Source organism: Theropithecus gelada, chromosome 5, assembly GCF_003255815.1.
Source record: "Theropithecus gelada isolate Dixy chromosome 5, Tgel_1.0, whole genome shotgun sequence".
NCBI lineage: Eukaryota > Metazoa > Chordata > Mammalia > Primates > Cercopithecidae > Theropithecus > Theropithecus gelada.
Genome location: NC_037672.1, coordinates 38,454,774 through 38,473,764, shown reverse-complemented (window position 1 = coordinate 38,473,764; position 18,991 = coordinate 38,454,774). Strand labels below are relative to the sequence as shown.

Below are 18,991 nucleotides of genomic sequence, written 5' to 3'. Positions count from 1 at the left end.
GGAGGAGAGGAGAGGGGAGGGAAGGGGAGGGGAGGGAAAGGCTTACGTTTTACCGAAACAAAACCTTATTATGATTGATATGGTTTGGCTCTGTGTCCCCACCCAAATCTCATCTTGTAGGTTCCATAATTCCTACATGTTGTGGGAGGGACGATAACTGAATCATGGGGGCAGGTCTTTCCTGTGCTGTTCTTGTGATAGTTAATAGATGGTTTTAAAAATGGGAGTTTCCCTGCACAAGTCCTCTCTTCTCTTGTCTGCCGCCATGTGAGACATGCCTTTCATCTTCCTCCATGATTGTGAGGCTTCCCCAGCCATGTGGAACTATAAGTCCAATCAACCTCTTTCTTTTGTAAATTTCCTACTCTTGGGTATGTCTTTATTAGCAGCATGAAAAAGAACTAACACAGTAAATTGGTACCAGTAGAGTGGGGCACTGCTAAAAAGATATCCAAAAATATGGAAGCAACTTTGGAACTGGATTAATAGCCAGATGTTGCAACAGTTTGCAGGGCTCAGAAGAAGACAGGGAAATGTAGGAAAGTTTGGAACTCCCTAGAGGCTTGTTGAATGGCTTTGACAAAAATGTTGATAATTATATGGACAATGAAATCCAGTCAGGTGGTCTCAGATGGAGATGAGGAACTTGCTGGGAACTGGAGCAAAGGTGACTCTTGTTATGTTTTAGCAAAGAGACTGGTAGCATTTTGCCCCTGCCCTAGAGATTTGTGAAACTTTGAACTTGAGAGAGATGGTTTAGGGTATCTGATGGAAGAAATTTCTAAGCAGCAAAGCATTCAAGAGGTGACTTGGGTGCTGTTAAAGGCATTCAGTTTTTAAGGGAAACAAAACATGAAAGTTTGGAAAATTTGCAGCCTGACAACATGACATAAAAGAAAATCCCATTTTCTGAGGAGAAATTCAAGCTAGCTGTAGAAATTTGCATAAGTGAAAGGATCTGAATGTTAATCACCAAGACAGTGGGGAAAATGGGCATGTCAGAGATCTTCGTGGCAGCTCCTCCCATCACAGGCCTGGAGGTTTAGGAAGAAAAAAATGGTTTTGTGGGCTGGGCCCAGGGTCCCTCTGCTATGTGCAGTCTAGGGACTTGGTGCCTTGTGTCCCAGCTGCTCCAGCTGTAACTAAAAGGGGCTGAGGTATAGCTTGGGCTGTTGCTTCAGAGGGTGGAAGCCCCAAGTGTTGTCAGCTTCCACTTGGTGTTGAGCCTGTAGGTGCACAGTAGTCAATAATTCAAGTTTGCGAGTCTCTACCTAATTGATATAAAAAGCAGATAAACAGACCAGGCATGGTGGCTCATGCCTGTGATCCCAACACTTTGGGAGGACGAGGCGGGTAGATCACCTGAAGTCAGGAGTTTGAGACCAGTCTGGCCAACATGGCAAAAACCCCGTCTCTACTAAAAACACAAAAATTAGCATGATGTGGTGGTGCACACTTGTAGTCCCAGCTATCTGGGAGGCCTAGGCAGGAGAATCTTTTGAACCTGGGAGATGGAGGTTGCAGTGAGCTGAGATTGCACCATCGCATTCCAGCCTGGGTGACAGAGCGAGACTGTCTCAAGGAAAAAAACAACAACAACAAAAACAAAACAAAAAAAACCCAGATAAACAGAGAAAAGTTGAACTGCCATTAGAGGAAGATGGGGAGATGTGGGGACCCAGAGCCTTGTCTTTAACTTCCTACTCTTTTTTTTTTTTTTTTTTAATTCTCTATCCTCACAGATTTCTTACACACTACCAGAGGATTTAGGGCTCCATGAAACATGATTTGAAAATAACTAGCCTACCTTGGCAGTTCTCAAAGTTTGTGGTATCAAGACCCCTTGGCATGTTTAAAAATTGAAGAGTCAAACAAATTTTTTTCATGTGGATTGTAACTATTGGTATTTACCATATTAAATATGAAAACTGATTATATATAAAAGATTAATTCCTTAAAATTGACAATAAGCCCATTACGTGTTAACATAAATAGCATATTTAAATGAAAAATTACTATATTTTAAAAACAAAAAATAAGATTGGCATTGTTTTACATTTTTGTAATCTCTAATATCTGACTTAAAAAACAGCTTAATTCTATCTGCTTTGATAGCACATTATAGTCTCCACAAAACTTTATTGCACACTTGTGAGAGAAAAAGAGTTAAAAAAGCAAGCAACACATGAAAACGTTTTGACCTCATGGATCCCAGAAAGAACCACGGAGATTGTCTACAGTCCCCAGCTCACATTTGGAGAACCACTGTCCTAAATCCAAAGGTCCCTTCTAGCTGGCACTGAAATCCTATTAACCATTTTGAAGAGTCTGATTCTACCAAAATACTAAAAAAAAAAAAAAAAATGTGAGGTGAATACTAAATAGAAAAATGTTGAATTCAAAATGAAGGGACTAATCATAGATAAGTGGTTTTTATTACAAAGCAAATTGTATTAGGTAACTTAAATCTACATATGTCCCAAGTTCAAAAAGATGCCCTACTATAGCACTTATGTACTGCAATTACTTTATATATCTCTTCTACCCAACCTGTCAGCTTTGCAAGAAGGCAATGAGTCTTTCTTGTTTGGTTATTTTTTTGAGACGGAGTCTCGTTCTGTTCCCCAGGCTGGAAGGCAGTGGTGCGATCTCGGCTCACTGCAACCTCCGGCCCCCGAGTTCAAGCAATTCTCATGCCTTAGCCTCCTGAGTAGGTGGGATTACAGGTGCCCACCACCTTGCCCGGCTAACTTTTTGTATTTTTAGTAGAGGCGGGGGGGGGGGGTTTCACCATGTTGGCCAGGCTGGTCTGGAACTCCTGACCTCAGGTGATTCACCTGCTATGGCCTCCCAAAGTGCTGGGATTACAGGTGTAAACCACCGTGCCCGGCCAAAGGAATTGAGTCTTAATCCCTTTTGTATCTTCAGCCTTTAGGATAACGTCTGACACACAACAGGCATTAAATATTTGTTGGATGAATGAACTGAACTGCATAGAATGTAGAAAGCCTACATATTACTGGCCAAGCACCGTGGCTCACACCTGTAATCCCAGCACTTTGGGAGGCCAAGGCGGGCGAATCACCTGAGGTCAGGAGTTTGAGACCAGCCTGGTCAACATGGCAAAACCCTGTCTCTATTAAAAATACAAAAATTAGCCGGGCATGGTTGTGGGAGCCTGTCGTCCCAGCTACTCGGGAAGCTGAGGCAGGAGAATCGCTTGAATCCGGGAGGAGGAGGTTGCGGTGAGCGGAGATCGCGCCACTGCACTCCAGCCTGGGCTTCGAGAGGGAGACTCCGTCTCAAAACGACAAGCAAGCCTACATATCCTGCCACATGTGCTACAATCCACAGCAAACTGTTTCATCCACATTCAACGACTTTCTTGAAGTCGCCATCATGATCCTATCAAGAAAACCGTGATTTATATGGTATTTTAATGTGCCTTTATAAATTACTAATCATTTTCTTCATGATGTATGTTAAAATGGCTTACGTCACCTGATGTAATCCTTAATGAGGGAAATAAAAGGCCATGACTATGCCTGGCTTTTTTTTCTTATATCTTAGATTTGAGGTTTAGTTAAAAAGACCTCGAAGTGGCGAAAGAAAGGAACAGAAATGCCCTCCACATTAAAAATGACCAGGCTCCATAGGTTAATTGTACTCTTCCTCACGCACGGCACTTACATGTTGCATACTCTCTGCTCCACAGCATGCACAGACATCCCAAATCCCGGACTGGGCCTGAGGAACATCTCTGCAAAGAGCAACGGGAGGGCGTGGGGGTCCCGCCTCTCCCGCCAGGGACCAGGGAGTGGACACTCACTGGTCCAGTCATGAGGAACTCAGCATCCTCCTGACGGGAGGCGCCTCTTTCCCAGAAGCGATGGGTCTGGAGGAATCTGACTAAACCTTGGGTTGCCGGCCCGGAAGGCGTGGTTGACCCAGGGGCCTCGAGGTTGTGGGCGAGGATAATCCGCCGCCGGGACCGACCTGCAGAGTCCAGGGGACCGAAACCCGAGGGCTGCGCTCCAGGGTGCTGAGGCGACCGGAAAGGCGGCCAGGATCTTCCGGTCGCCCGGCCCACCACCCACCCAGTACCCGCGCAGCCCTGAAGCCTGGCAGACGCGGACCGCACGCGGCCTTTGCTTCGGCCAGGACAGGGCGGCGGGGAGACGGCTGCTAGACAACAAGTCTTGACCCCTCCGCTACCCACGACCGCCGGGTAGGCGAGCAAAGGGCCTACACCTCCGGTTGCCCCAGTCCCCTGGTCCAGCGGACACGCCACGCACGCAGTCCCGCCCAGCGCCGCTCGCGGTAGGGGCGGAGCGGCTGAGCTGGCCCAAGCGGATTTGCCTAGCTCGGTCAGGGGCGGGGCAGGCCCTCCCCGCCAGGACCAGCCCCAGTCTCCCCGCCCCTGGGCCCTGTAGGAAATAGGGACCCGGCCCTGGGCCTTGTGTAGTGGGAGGGGGAGCTAGAAAGCGGCTGAGGGCAGAGTCCAGGAGGGCCTGGCTGCGGGGGAATGAAGCCTCCGCCTTCTCAGGCAGAAGCCTTTAAATACGGGCTGAGGCCCGGGACTCAGGAGTGTAGCGCGTGGCAGCCTGAGGGAGGGGCGTTCGCCGAGAGGGAGCTCAGACGGAGCTGGGCGCGGGTGGAGAAGCTGCTGCAGCGCGGCCCGTAGGAAGGTGCTGTCCGAACGATCGGGATAAGAGCGGTCCCTGCGCTTGCTGCTGGGAAGTGGGTAAGCGCCGCTCCCAGGCTGGCCCCGCCGCCCGTGCGGGATGATCCAGGTCTGGGCGGGATGTGGAGGGAGCGGGGCTGGGGTGTGCGCTGCTCCCGGTTGCTCGCTGCGCTGGGTCCCGGGCTTCCCGACTCACGACCTTCGTCTCTTTGGGCTTTAGGGCGGGAACCGCATGTTGGAACTGCTGTCCTAGGGATGGGGTAGCCTGGGCTTCTTATTCAAGACTCGTGAGTCTTCCAGCCCCTTCTCTTTCTGCTTTTACCCACTTTCCTGACTTGGATGAGATTTCCCTGCCGCCTCCAAAGCCGAACGCCCACCATAGGAAGCGGTTCTCTCGTTGGGGACCACATTTTGGCCGCAGAATCGTAGTCTTTTGTTTGTGTTTAAGAGTCTGCTCACCTGAGGGGCTCCTGCTTTTCTCATGCCGCCTCTCTTAAGAAACCAAATAGAAACGAAGCCAGAAAGCCCTCTTGAGAGCAAAATCCTGAGACTATCGTGATATGTATCTGGGATGTCCTGGAATCCATTGTTGGACCCCCACACCATAGAATTACTCTGTTTGATGTCGGGGAAGGCCTTTCCTGGGTGTCTCGGGAGACCATGTTTGTGTGAGATCTTGAAAAATTATACGTCCTATAAATATACAGGAAGATAACTTAGTAGGGTTATGAATTCTAGTATGGAGAAAAGAGGGGTTCGCTGGCAGGGATCTATTCATGGGCATACAGAGCAGTAGTTGTCTATCGACAGTCCTCAAAGACACAGTGAACCTTTGATTTTCTTCAAATCCCCTAAGAAATGGAGAACAGTAGTCTTTCTTCAGGGGGATTCTGGAAATCAAAGAGCTGACTGTCTGCTCTGAGATGTGCTTGTTAGTGGCCAGGATCCAGTTTAAGGTAAGGGGTAGACAACCCTGGTTGAAAAGATCTCATTTCTTCTCCCATTGCTGTACTCGTTTTTCTAACAAAATCTATTAACTGGATAAGCATAATCCATCTTCCTTCTTGTTTACTTCCACAGCTTTACATGATAACCCTTAGACATAAAATTAATACCGGCTTTCTTACTGATTAAATATTTTTCTCTGTTCAGGCATCTTTTACTGTTTAATTTCTGGAAATGATTAAAATGTTTGAAGCTGATGTATCCAACTATAATGCCTATCGTTAGCTCCTGGGTACCTATGCAAAGTATGCTGTGGAGAGCTGGGGCTAGAAGGATTATTTTCTGTTTAGATTGTAGTAGGGCATTTGTTATTTGTTAGTGACCCCTTCTAGGTTGGAATGTTTATTTGAATTTATGAAATTTTACATGAAGAGTAGTTTTGGAATGGTTTGGTTTGTTGTGACTCTCCCAAAATACAGAGGTAAAAACTCATTTCAAAATAACCCATTTAATAAGGAGACACTCTCATGTCTCTGACAGCAGAATAAGAGTGCCAGAGGGTACATAAAAGTAGAAATAGAAAATGGGGCTGGGCGCAGTGGCTTACACCTGTAATCCCAGCACTTTGGGAGGCTGAGGTGGGTGGATCACCTGAGATCAGGAGTTCGAGACCAGCCTGGCCAATATGGTGAAACCCCATTTCTACTAAAAATATAAAAACTAGCCAGGCATGGTGGTGGGTGCCTGTAATCCCAGCTACTTAGGAGACTAAGGCAGGAGAATTGCTTGAACCCAAGAGATGGAGGTTGCAGTGAGCCAACACGGTGCCACTGCACTCCAGCCTTGTGACAGAGTGAGACTCCGTCTCAAAAAAAAAAAAAAAAAAGAGAAAATGGAATTGGAAGACATCTGTGTCATGCGAGATGTGTCACTAACACTATGTCAAACTCCATGTTAAAGCTTATTGAAGATTTTATTGAAACTTCCAAGTGACCATTTATTTGGACTTGCACAGATCATACATCAGCCTCTTCATTGATTTTCCCATTGTCATCTATAAGCCATATTTCATGGGAAATAGCAAGGTGAGAATACCCCAAATAAAGCTTGTGTAAAACATATCCAGTTCTATGATACAGGTTCACCGGCCATCAGTAGTCTAACCCAACTGATGTATGTAAAGCAAGTTGAAATGTGGTCTCACAATCAAGGCAGATAAGAAGTAACTCTGGGGAAACATGCTGAAGTTCTTTAGGTAACTCAGGAAAAGAACTTGGCCAGGTGCGATGGCTCATGCCTGTAATCCCAGTACTTTGGGAGGCTGAGGCAGGTGGATCAGCTGAGGTCAGGAGCTTGAGACCAGCCTGGACAACATGGTGAAACCCTGTCTCTACCAAAAAATACAAAAATTAGCTGGGCATAGTGGCGGACACCTGTAGTCCCAGTTACTTGGGAGGCTAGGTGGGAGAATCGATTGAACCTGGGAGGCGGAGGCTGCAGTGAGCCCAGCTTGTGCCATTGCACTCCAGCCTGGGCAACAGAGTGAGACCTTGTGTCAAAAAAAAAAAAAAAAAAGAAAAATACTATGATCGGCAATCTGAACTAAAGCTGTTTACACAGAAGTCTTCATCTCAAAAAGAGAGGCCTGTGTGGAGAGTTACTCATTCATTCAATTAATAATCATTGAGAGGCTGCTATTCTAGGAGTCAAGGATACAGCAGGGAGCAGCAGCAATCACTGTTAGCCTGGCTGTGCCTTCTTAAACTTTGAACTCCTTAAGTCCAGGAACTAGAACAAGTAGACACTGATTCTCATTTAATAAATGTGTTAGCAGAACCTGTCCTGGTTGAGATTAAGGGTAAAGGCTGCCCTAATAACTTTTGGGCTAGGAGATTAAATGGTAACCCTAAAAGATCCTCTGGTCCAACATTACTTTGAGATTCTACTTTTTAGGTATTCTAGATATACTGGGTTTAATTAAGTGAAAAAAACCAGGTGTTAATAGTATGTATGGTATTCTATTGCATTTAGAAAGACAAAATTATTAGAATATATGTATATGTACTTGTAGCTGAGAGGATGTACAAGAAAACGGATTGCTTGTGTGGAAGCAAAGTAGGGGATAGCAAAGTAGATAAGGAAGGGGTTGGAGTGAAACTTCTCATGTATACCTTGTTACAAAAGATTTAATTTTGAACCATATGAACATTATCTACTCAGAATAAATAATTCTTTTTTTTTTTTTTTTGGAGATGGGGTTTCATGCTTGTTGCCCAGGCTGGAGTGCAACATGGCATGATCTCAGCTTACTGCAACCTCCGCCTCCCGGGTTCAAGCGATTCTCCTGCCTCAACCTCCCAAGTAGCTGGCATTACAGACAGGTGCCACCATGCCCCGCTAATTTTGTATTTTTAGTAGAGACGGGGTTTTGCCATGTTGATCATCCTGCTCTTGAACCCCCGACCTCAGGTGATCCACCCTCCTCGGCCTCCCAAAGTGCTGGGATTACAGGCGTGAGCCACCATGCCCGGCCAGAATAAATAATTTTTAAAAATTTATTTCATAGGGCTAAGAATATTGCTTTATTTAATTGAATCATACGATTCAAAATTCTGTCCATTTTTACTATTTTACCAAAATTCTATTTCTTTTCATTGTTTTTTAAAAATCATGAGGGGCCTGGCACAGTGGCTTATGCCTGTCATCGTAACACTTTGTGAGGCTGAGGCAGGCAGATTGCTTGAGCTCAGGAGTTCCAGACCAGCCTGGGCTACATGGCAAAGCGCTTCTCTACTAAAAATACAAAAATTAACCTGGTGTGGTGGCATGCACCTGTAGTCCCAGCTACTTGGCGGGCTGAGGCACGAGAATCACTTAAACCCAGGAGGTGGAGGTTGTAATAAGCCGAGATGATGCCACTGCCCTCCAACCTGTGTGACAAAGTGAGATTCTGTCTCAAAAAAAATAAATACCAGGGTGGCTCATTTCTGTAATCCCAGTACTTTTGGAGGCTGAGGCGGGTGGATCACGAGGTCAAGAAATCGAGACCATCCTGACCAACGTGGTGAAACCCCATCTCTACAAAAAATACAAAAATTAGCTGAGCGTGGTAGCGTGTGCCTGTAGTACCAGCTACTCGGTAGGCTGAGGCAGGAGAATCGCTTGAACCCAGGAGACGGAGGTTGCAGTGAGCTGAGATCACATCATTGTACTCTAGCCTGGCGACAGAGTAAGACTCTGTCTCATTAAAAAAAAAAAAAAAAAAGGCCGGGCGCGGTGGCTCAAGCCTGTAATCCCAGCACTTTGGGAGGCCGAGACGGGTGGATCACGAGGTCAGGAGATCGAGACCATCCTGGTGAACATGGTGAAACCCCGTCTCTACTAAAAAATACAAAAAACTAGCCGGGCGAGGTGGCGGCGCCTGTAGTCCCAGCTACTCGGGAGGCTGAGGCAGGAGAATGGCGTGAACCCGGGAGGCGGAGCTTGCAGTGAGCTGAGATCCGGCCACTGCAACTCCAGCCCGGGAGACAGAGCGAGACTCCGTCTCAAAAAAAAAAAAAAAAAAAAAGTCATGAGGGATCAGACTCCATGAGTTGATATCTGTACCACTAAAGATCAATGTATAAGCCAGATTAGTGGTTTATTAACACAGGCTACAAACAGTCCAGGATGCTTACATGGATTAGTCAGCTCGTTTTCTTCTAGTAGGGAAATCTATCCAGAGAACTAAATGAAAATTTAGAATATTGTTTAATACAGATTCAAACCAAAAGAAATTGGATAATCTTAAGTATATGATTTGTCTTTTTTCATAATAGGGATATTCTTCTTGCCAGGCCTTCAAATTAGGCCAGCCTTCCAGAGTGCGTTCTCTGATCCATACAGGAGTACACTAAAAAATTCTTAAACTCTGTGATTACCATTTTCCTTTTCTTTGGAATCTGAATGGGTTAGATTAGATGATGTCTGAGGTCTTGGCAAGGCAAAACCATTCTTTGCTTCTAAGAATCTGATCAGTTTGACAGTTCTCCTTATAACAGATAAATGAGCATAGTTATGTATAAATCAGTTCCTTGCCATGTTGATTAGTGTGAATCAGTTCACCTAATGCTTTTGAAAATCTATCAAAATCTGTGTAATCCACTTTTCTGCTGGCACTGGAAAGAAAAAAAATCTGTGTAACAGCTTTGGTAATTACAGAAATTACATTTTCTTTAACCACCTTATGGTTTCTGATTAAAGTTGAAATGGAGTTTAAGATTATTGCCTAGTACCTAAAAGTAAACTTTGAAAGCCAAAGTAGTGTGTAGGGCATATAATCTCAGAGGCCAATTCTGGGCTGTGGAACTAATCTTATTCCATATCATCGTAATCTAAACCTGTTATAAACACATCTTTGTACACTAGCATTTATTTAAGCAAAAATTGTACAGTTATGTTCATCCTGGAACTTTCGGTCAGCAATCAAGGTTGTCCTAGTGTATTATAGCTCTAAGGAATGTTTTGCTTTGATTCTTTACTTTCTAAATATTAGGTCATTATAATCTTTGTGGCTCCCTTTCAGTAATATCAGTTACTGTGATTATTTCCATATGTTTCATGCTAGTGCAGCTGAGAACAGGTTAGGTCATCCAATTGGAATGTTATTTTTTAAATCACTATTTTCATAATTCCTCAGAGTGAATCTAGGAAATCTTTCCAGGTATCTGTCACCTTGACAGTTTTTATAAAGTACAATATGATTTCTTTGAATTTTCTGTTTTCAATACTAGAACAGTCTTACTTTTTTCCTTCTAGTACAATCATGTTTGAAATTAAGAAGATCTGCTGCATCGGTGCAGGCTATGTTGGAGGACCCACCTGTAGTGTCATTGCTCATATGTGTCCTGAAATCAGGGTAACGGTTGTTGATGTCAATGAATCAAGAATCAATGCATGGAATTCTCCTACACTTCCTATTTATGAGGTAAGCTTATTAAACAACTCTGTGTTTTTATGCTCTTTGTTTTTTTACTTTCTTTATTAAATAATTTATATGCACTATTAATATAAAATCTATAACTGTAACTGATAAGAAATTAAATGAAAAAAAATCTGGATACAAAACATATGGACATTAAAACACATTACTTTGGGTAATGTGGGTAGGAGAAATGACCAGAAAGAAGTCTATCAGAATGGTTGTATTAGTGCAGTGAGATTATGGCTAATTTTTTCTCTTCCCTGTTTTCATTTTTTTTTTTTTTTTTTTTTTTGAGACAGAGTCTTGCTCTGGCACCCAGGCTGGAGTGCAATGACGCAATCTCAGCTCACAGCAACACCCACCTCACAGGTTCAAGCAATTCTCCTGCCTCAGCCTCCTGAGCAGCTGGGATTACAGGAGCCCACCACTACACCCAGCTAATTTTTGTATTTTTAGTAGAGATGGGGTTTCACCATGTTGGCTGGGCTGGTCTTGAACTCCTGAACTCAGGTGATCCACCCGCCTCAGCCTCCCGAAGTGCTGGGATTACAGGTGTGAGCCATTGCACCTGGCCGCTTTCCCTATTTTCCAATCTTGTCTGTTAGTATCATTACCATATTATAATAAAGTTAAAAAGTGGTATCCTGTAAAAATAAAATAAATAAAACTTTTATAATATTAATATAAGTTTAATATATTTTTGGATTATTATACTAACATCACATAAACCTTAGATGGACAAATGGCATCTTTCATATTTAGAGTTTGGTGCCACAAATCTTTTTAACTGGAATTTCAAAATTTTTGTGAATTTACAGAATTTAGAAAAATATGCTTCTAACTATTTTACGGAGCTATCTGGTTTCCTTTTTTTTTATTTTTGACATTTCACTGTAAAAAGAGTTCATCATATTATGCTTTTGAAACTCAACAGGAAAGCATTTGAAAATTTGATGGTAGCATTTTCTAGCTAATATTAATATGTTTGTTTTTTTCCCCAAGAAAAGCTTGGTTATTTTTTGTTTGTTTTTTGAGACGGAGTTTCACTCTTGTTGCCTAGGCTGGAGTGCAGTGGCCCGATCCTGGCTCACTGCAACACCTGCCTTCTGGGTTCAAGCGATTCTCTTGCTTCAACCTCCTTAGTAGCTGGAATTATAGGTGCCCACCACCACTCCCAGCTAATTTTTGTATTTTTAGTAGAGACGAGGTTTCACCATGTTGGCCAGTGTGATCTCGAACTCCTGACCTCAGGTGATCGCCCCTCCTCGGCCTCCCAAAGTGCTGGGATTACAGGTGTGAGCCACCGCACCCAGCCAAAGCTTATTTATTTATGACTGTTATCAACCATAGACTTTAGTTGCCTTAGACTTTTAGAAGGAAAGTCTCAATCCAGTTTTATCTCTAAGATAGGTCTGCCTGCTATCTATAGGAATAGAAGATATGGGAATCTATGAAAAAGCACCCATAGAGTAGTAGTCACTCAAAAACACAGATTTACTTATTATATCTGAATCAGATTTAGGATTAAAATATTGGCGGCGCAGTGGCTCACAAGTATAATCCTACCACTTTGGGAGACCAAGGCGGGCGGATTACCTGAAGTCAGGAGTTTAAGACCAGCCTGGCCAACATGATGAAAGCCCGTCTCTACTAAAAATATAAAAAATTAGCTGGATGCAGTGGCGCGCATCTATAATCCCAGCTACTTGGGAGGCTGAGGCAGGAGAATCGCTTATTCCCAGGAGGTGGAGGTTGTGGTGAGCTGAGATCACACTACTGCACTCCAACCTGGGCTACAGAGCAAAACTTTGTCTCAAAAAAGAATATATATATATATATTACTATATTCGATTTAGGGTAATTTAAAAAAATGTTTTGGAAAGATAACTTGATGGAGAGTTCTGTAATGCTGATATTGATAACAGGGTTGCAAGTCATTTGAAACCCTGTAAGCCATACTTATATCCAAACATTCAGTAATGAATTCTGCCAGCAGTATATTCTAGTCTTCACAAATAAGCCAGGCGTGGTGGCATGGCTTTTTAGTTCTGGCAGCTCAGGAGGCTGAGACAGAGGGATCACTTGAGCCTAGGGGTTCAAGTCCATCCTGGGCAACATAGTGAGACCCCCATCTCCAAATAAAAAGAAAAAAAAAATACGGCTGGGCACAGTGGCTCACACCTGTAATCCCTGCACTTTGGGAAGCCGAGGTGAGCAGATCGCTTGAGGTCATGAGTTCGAGACCAACCTGGCCAACATGGCAAAACCTTGTTTCTACCAAAAATACAAAAATTAGCCAAGTGTGGTGGTGCATGCCTGTAAGCCCAGCACCTCAGGAGGCTGAGGTGAGAGAATTGCTTGAACCTGGGAGGCAGACGTTGCAGTGAGCTGAGATCGCACCACTGCACTCCAGCCTAGGTGACAGAGTGAAACTCCGTCTCCAAATAAGTAAATAAATAAATAAGAATAATGATACCCATCAGAATAGTTAAAATAATATTACTGACAATACCAAGTGTTTAGCAGTTAGAATTTTATGCTCTGCTTGGTAAGAATATAAATTGGTACAGTCACTTGGCAGAACTGTTTGACAGTATCTACTAAAGCTGAAAATATAGGCCAGGCGCAGTGGCTTACGCCTGTAATCCCAACAGTTTGGAAGGCTGGGCGAGAGGATTGCTTGAGCCCAGGAGTTCAAGCCCAGCCTGGGCAACATTGCAAGACCCCTGTTCCTTTTCTTTCTTTTTTTTTTTAAAGGCCAACCGCGGTGGCTCACACCTGTAATCCCAGCACTTTTGGAGGCCGACGCCATCCTGGTCAATATAGTGAAACTTTGTCTCTACAAAATATTTAAAAATTAACTGGGCATTGTGGCATGTGCCTGTGGTCCCAGCTACTTGAGGAGTTGAGGCAAGAGAATCACTTGAGCCCAGGAGGTTGAGGCTGCAGTGAGCCCTGTTGGCACCACTGCACTCTAGCCTGGGCAACAAAGTGAGACCCTCTCTCGAAAAAACAACAAAAAAAAACTATTAGTCTGTGACCCAGCAATTCCAAGTGTATATCCAACAGAGATGCATACATATGTGCAGTAAAGGACAGAAGTAACAACCTAAATATTAATCAGCAATAGAATGGATACATGAAGCTGGGTGCGGTGGCTCATGCGTGTAATCCCAGCACTTTGGGAGGCTGAGGTGGGCAGATCACCTGAAGTCAGGGGTTCTAAACCAGCCTGGACAACATGGTGAAATCCTGTCTCTATTAAAATGATACAAAAATTAACCAGGTGTAGTAGCGCATGCCTGTAGCCCCAGCTACTCGGGAGGCTGAGGCAGGAGAATCACTTGAACCTGGGAGGTGGGGGTTGCAGTGAGCTGAGATTGCACCACTGCACTCCAGCCTTGGTAACAGAGTGAGACTCCATCTTAAAAAACAAACAAACAAACAAAAAGAATGGCTACATGAATTATGGTATAATACTGCAACAAAATACTGTTACTGTGTTGAAAATCAAGGAAACTACTCCTGCACTTAAGAATATGGTTAAAATCTTACAAAAGTAGTGTTGCCAGACACAAAGGAGTACATACTGTATAATTCCATTTGCATAAGGTTCAAAAATAGGCAAACAAATCTATGATTATAGAATTCAGCATGATGGTAATTTGGGAACAATAGTGACTCGGAGAGGGCATACAGTGGGCTTTGACTTACTGTTAATGTTCTTTCTTCTTTCATTACATGAATTACTGAGAAAATAGTAGATTCTGTTAATATTTAACAGTTAAAACACATCCTTTTGTGTTACCATATTTATTGAATAGATATTGCTTTTTAAACTTTGTTCATTAAAAAATACAGTGTAGGCTAGGTGTGGTGGCTCACACCTATAATCCCAGCACTTTGGGAGGCCAAGGCAGGTGGATCACCTGAGGTCAGAAGTTCGAGACCATCCTGGCCAACATGGTGAAACCCCGTCTGTATTTAAAAAAAAAGATACAAAAAAAAATTAGATGGGTGTAGTGGTGCGCGCCTGTAATCCCAGCTACTGGGGAGGCTGAGGCAGGAGAATTGCTTGAGTGCGGGAGGCAGAGGTTGCAGTGAGCCGAGATCGCACCACTGCACTCCAGCCTGGCAACAGAGAGAGACTCCATCTCAAAAAAAAAAAAAAAATTAATAACTACTTTAAAGAAAAAAAAATGGATAATTTGCCTTTTTTTTTCATTTTACTGAGGATAATTTTACCCTGTGAAAGAATTTGAGTTCTTCTATTAAAAGTACCATATACATTCTAGATACCAATTATGATAATTACATAATGAACCTAATAACAGATAGAACCTATATTATTAACTGCTTCTGCATCAGTTTTGGAGATCTACAAAGATCCCACTGATTTTAATAAAATTATGTAAGTCTTTATTGAAGTTTTATTATATGTATATGAATTCTGCATTGCTTTAATTGTAGTAACTTTAAATATTAGGAGATTATACACGGGACTGAATTAAATTTTATTCTCTGCAAATCCCGACTCTATAAAACTTTTCCCTCATTTTCTAGAATCTAGCCAAAATAACCAAGGAAACCTGTTACTGTGATTGGTGACATCATATTTATGGTTGCAGTGGTTCATATATTTTGCTTGTCCCATTATTTTAATCAAACTAATGGAAATTCAAATGTACATTTTTCACATCCTCCAGTTACTTATGTTAAGAGACCTTGGAACCATTGAAGAAAAGGGAGTTGCCTCTATATGCAATGCCAGACCTATGGCCCCTGAAGGGGCTTTCACTTTGCTATAGACATAGTTTTCTAAACATCCATAATATTATGGATGGATATTGTTTGAAGTTTCTCCCCTAAGAGTGAGCTTCAGTGGTTTAGGTCTGTTTTTTGCTTTTTATGATGGAAGATTTCAAGCATGTAATTAAAGATAATAGTACAATGAATCTCTATGTGTCTATCATCTTGTTTCACCAGTTATCTACATGGCCAGTCTCCCTTCCCAACTACCACCATGCTGATTACTTATAATTTCATCCATAAATACTTTATCATGTATCTCTAAAAGATAATTTTGGTTTTCTTTGAGACAGGGCCTTGCTCTGTGGCCCAGGCTGGAGTGCAGTGGCTCAATCTTGGCTCACTGCAGCCTCCGTCTGCTGGACTCAAGTGATCCTCCTACCTCAGCCTCCCGAATAGTTGGGACTACAGGCACGCGCCACCATGCCCAGCTATTTTTTTAAATTTTTTTCATAGAAATGGGATTTCGCCATGTTGCCCAGGCTGGTAGCCCACAATAGTTGGGCTTCAAGCAATATCTATTGGTTGAATAAACCAGTTTGTTTATTGGCTAGAAATTATCACAGTCTAGGCCAGGCACAGTGGCTCATGCCTGTAATCCCAGCACTTTCGGAGGTTGAGGTGGGTGGATCGCTTAAGGCCAGGAGTTCGAGACTAGCCTGGCCAACATGTAAAAACCCCGTCTCTACTAAAAATACAAAATTTAGCCAGGTGTGGTGGTGTGCGCCTGTAATCCCAGCTGCTTGGGAGGTTATGGCATGAGAATCACTTGAACCTGGGAGGTGAATATTACAGTGAGACGAGATGGTGCCACTGCACTCCAGCCAGGGTGACAGAGCAAGACTCTGTCTCAAAAAAAAGAAATTTTTCAGTCTAGATTTTGCTGGTTGGGTTCCTTGGAGTTTTTCAACTTATTCTTTATTTAACGTAAATTGGTAGTTAGGTCTAAAGGTACAGGTCCAATCATATTTAGGCTTGAATTAAGAATATTTGTTAAGTGGTTTTATACCCCTCCATATTCTTAACATAAATATATCTCCTGTTAAACTGGGAATTTTTTAAAAATTAAAGGGTTCCTTGCAATAGGACTTAGAAAAATGTATATTTATTTAAGTATATATGGAGTAAATTGACTTTCACAGCCAGTTGTATTGGCCTGAATTATTGGGAGTAAAAATGTGCATTCATAATGACAATGCAAAATCATATATTTGCTTGAAATCAAAGAGGACCTTGGATTTTCTGAAAATTGTGTTGATACTCACAGTTAATAGTTAACTCTTATGAGTAAGGCACATGGTAAACAATGACAAAGCATTAAATGAGCTGCTCTTCTGATTGTAGCAAGTTTAATGGCAATTTCCATTTTGCTTTATTTACTAAAGTATACTTATGAGACAGGGCATGGTAACTTAACTCCTATAATCCCAGCACTTTAGGAGGAGGAGCAGGAAGGATTGCCTGAGCCTGGGAGGTCAAGGCTGCGTGAGCTGTTATGCAGCTGCACTCCAGCCTGGGGGACAGAGTGAAACCCTGTATCAAAAAATAAAATAGGCAAGGTGTGGTGGCTTATGCATGTAATCCCAGAACTTTGGGAGGCCAAGGCAGGTGGATCACCTGAGGTCAGGAGTTCAAGACCATCCTGACCAACATGGTAAAACCCCATCTCTACTAAAAGTACAAAATTAGCCTGGTGTGGTAGTGCATGCCTGTAATCCCAGCTACTTGGGAGGCTGAGGCAGGAGAATTGCTTGAACCCGGGAGATGGAAGTTGCAGTGAGCCGAGATCATGCCACTGCACTCTAGCCTGGGTGACAGAAAGAGACTCTGTCTCATAAAATAAAATAAAATAAAATAAAATAAAATAAAATAAAGTAAAATAAAATAGGCTGGGCATGGTGGCTCACTCTTATAATCCCAGCACTTTGGGAAGCTGAGATGGGAGGATTATTTGAGCCCAGGAATTTGAGACCAGCCTGGACGACCCAGTGAAACCCCGAAACCCCATCTCTACCAAAAAAAGATACAAAAATTAGCCAGGCCTGGTGGCTCCTGTGGTCCCAGCTACTTGGGAGGCTGAGATGGAAGGATCATTTGAGCCTAGGAGGCAGAGGCTGCAGTGAGCTGAGATTGCACCACTGCACTCCAGCCTGGGTGACAGAGTGAGACCCTGTCCCTATTTAAAAAATGAGATGTGCACTTATGGCCTTTGGTATATGATCCTTAACTTTTCCACAAAGGTAATTTGAGCACAACCTAGACCTCTAAATTACAATGTTACCATCCCCTTTAACAAATGTAATTCTATACTATTAGGTTATCTCATATCACTGGCAAGCTATATGTCTTTTTTCTTTCTAGCCAGGACTAAAAGAAGTGGTAGAATCCTGTCGAGGAAAAAATCTATTTTTTTCTACCAATATTGATGATGCCATCAAAGAAGCTGATCTTGTATTTATTTCTGTAAGTATTTTCCTTTGCTGTGTGAATTTTAATGTGTTCTTGTCTATATAAAAGTTTCATCATACTTTAATAGTAAATCCATTGATATTAAGCCTCAACATTGCTGAGTATAGAGTTGTCCAGTTGAATTTTGGTTGTCACTTTATCTAACAGTTCACAAAACCCCATAATCATCTGATCAAATATGTCATTTCAAGTCATTGAACAAGTAAACTCAAACAAAGTTCTGAGATTTAGAACTAGGAAATGGGCAGGTGCAGTGGCTCACGCCTGTAATCCCAGCATTTTGGGAGGCCGAGGCGGGTGTCAAGAGATCGAGACCATCCTGGCCAACATGGTGAAACCCTGTCTCTACTAAAAATACAAAATTTAGCTGGGCATGGTGGTGTGCCAGTCCAGCTACTCAAGAGGCTGAGGCAGGAGAATCGCTTGAACCTGGGAGGCAGAGGTTGCAGTGAGCCGAGATCGCACCACTGCACTCCAGCCTGGCAATAGAGCGAGACTCTGTCTCAAAAAAAAAAAGAACTAGGAAATTCTGGTAACATGAAAGCACATGTAATGATAATATATTTTATATTATCATTATTTCTTGTTTCCAGTGGTTGGCAGAGGTGAGATGAAGAAAATCAGTTTGCAAACTTACAGGCATCTCCTCTCTAAATGAATTTTACATTAATTGTTTGTAACTTGGCATATGTTGGTTAGATTATCAGGCTAACCAACAGACATCTTTACCTCATAATGTGGCTTTATAATGAAAAAAACAGAACCAACACTTGAGATTAAACTCTAGTAATCCACTATTTGAACCAAAGCAACTTACATCTTATTGTCCTAGTAACCATCTGTTCAAATATTCTGTGTGTAATGATATAGCTATCACCATTTGGAAGCTGAGTGACAGTGTTATTTGACTTAAGATCTTTATGAGCTGGGCATAAGGGCTCATGCTTGTAATCCCAGCCAGCACTCTGGGAGACCAAGGCAGGCAGATCGCTTGAGCGTAGGAGTTTGAGACCAGTGTGGGCAACATGGTGAAACCCTGTCTCTAATTAGCTGGCCGTGGTGCTATGTGTCTGTAGTCCTGATTACTTGGGAGACTGAGGTCGGAGGATTGATTGAACCCC

General features: G+C 42.9%; 1 protein-coding gene across 1 annotated transcript in view; it reads left to right on the top strand.

The window, feature by feature from the left end:
* The first annotated feature begins 4,407 nt into the window (after window positions 1–4,407).
* The window catches only part of UGDH (UDP-glucose 6-dehydrogenase), a 28,491-nt gene continuing 13,907 nt past the window's right edge, over window positions 4,408–18,991 (top strand). Inside the window, exons 1-3 of the mRNA XM_025385676.1 lie at window positions 4,408–4,744; window positions 10,427–10,595; window positions 17,763–17,864. Coding sequence (XP_025241461.1) covers window positions 10,434–10,595; window positions 17,763–17,864 — 264 coding nt within the window. The 5' untranslated portion in view covers window positions 4,408–4,744; window positions 10,427–10,433. The remainder of the gene's footprint in view (window positions 4,745–10,426; window positions 10,596–17,762; window positions 17,865–18,991) is intronic.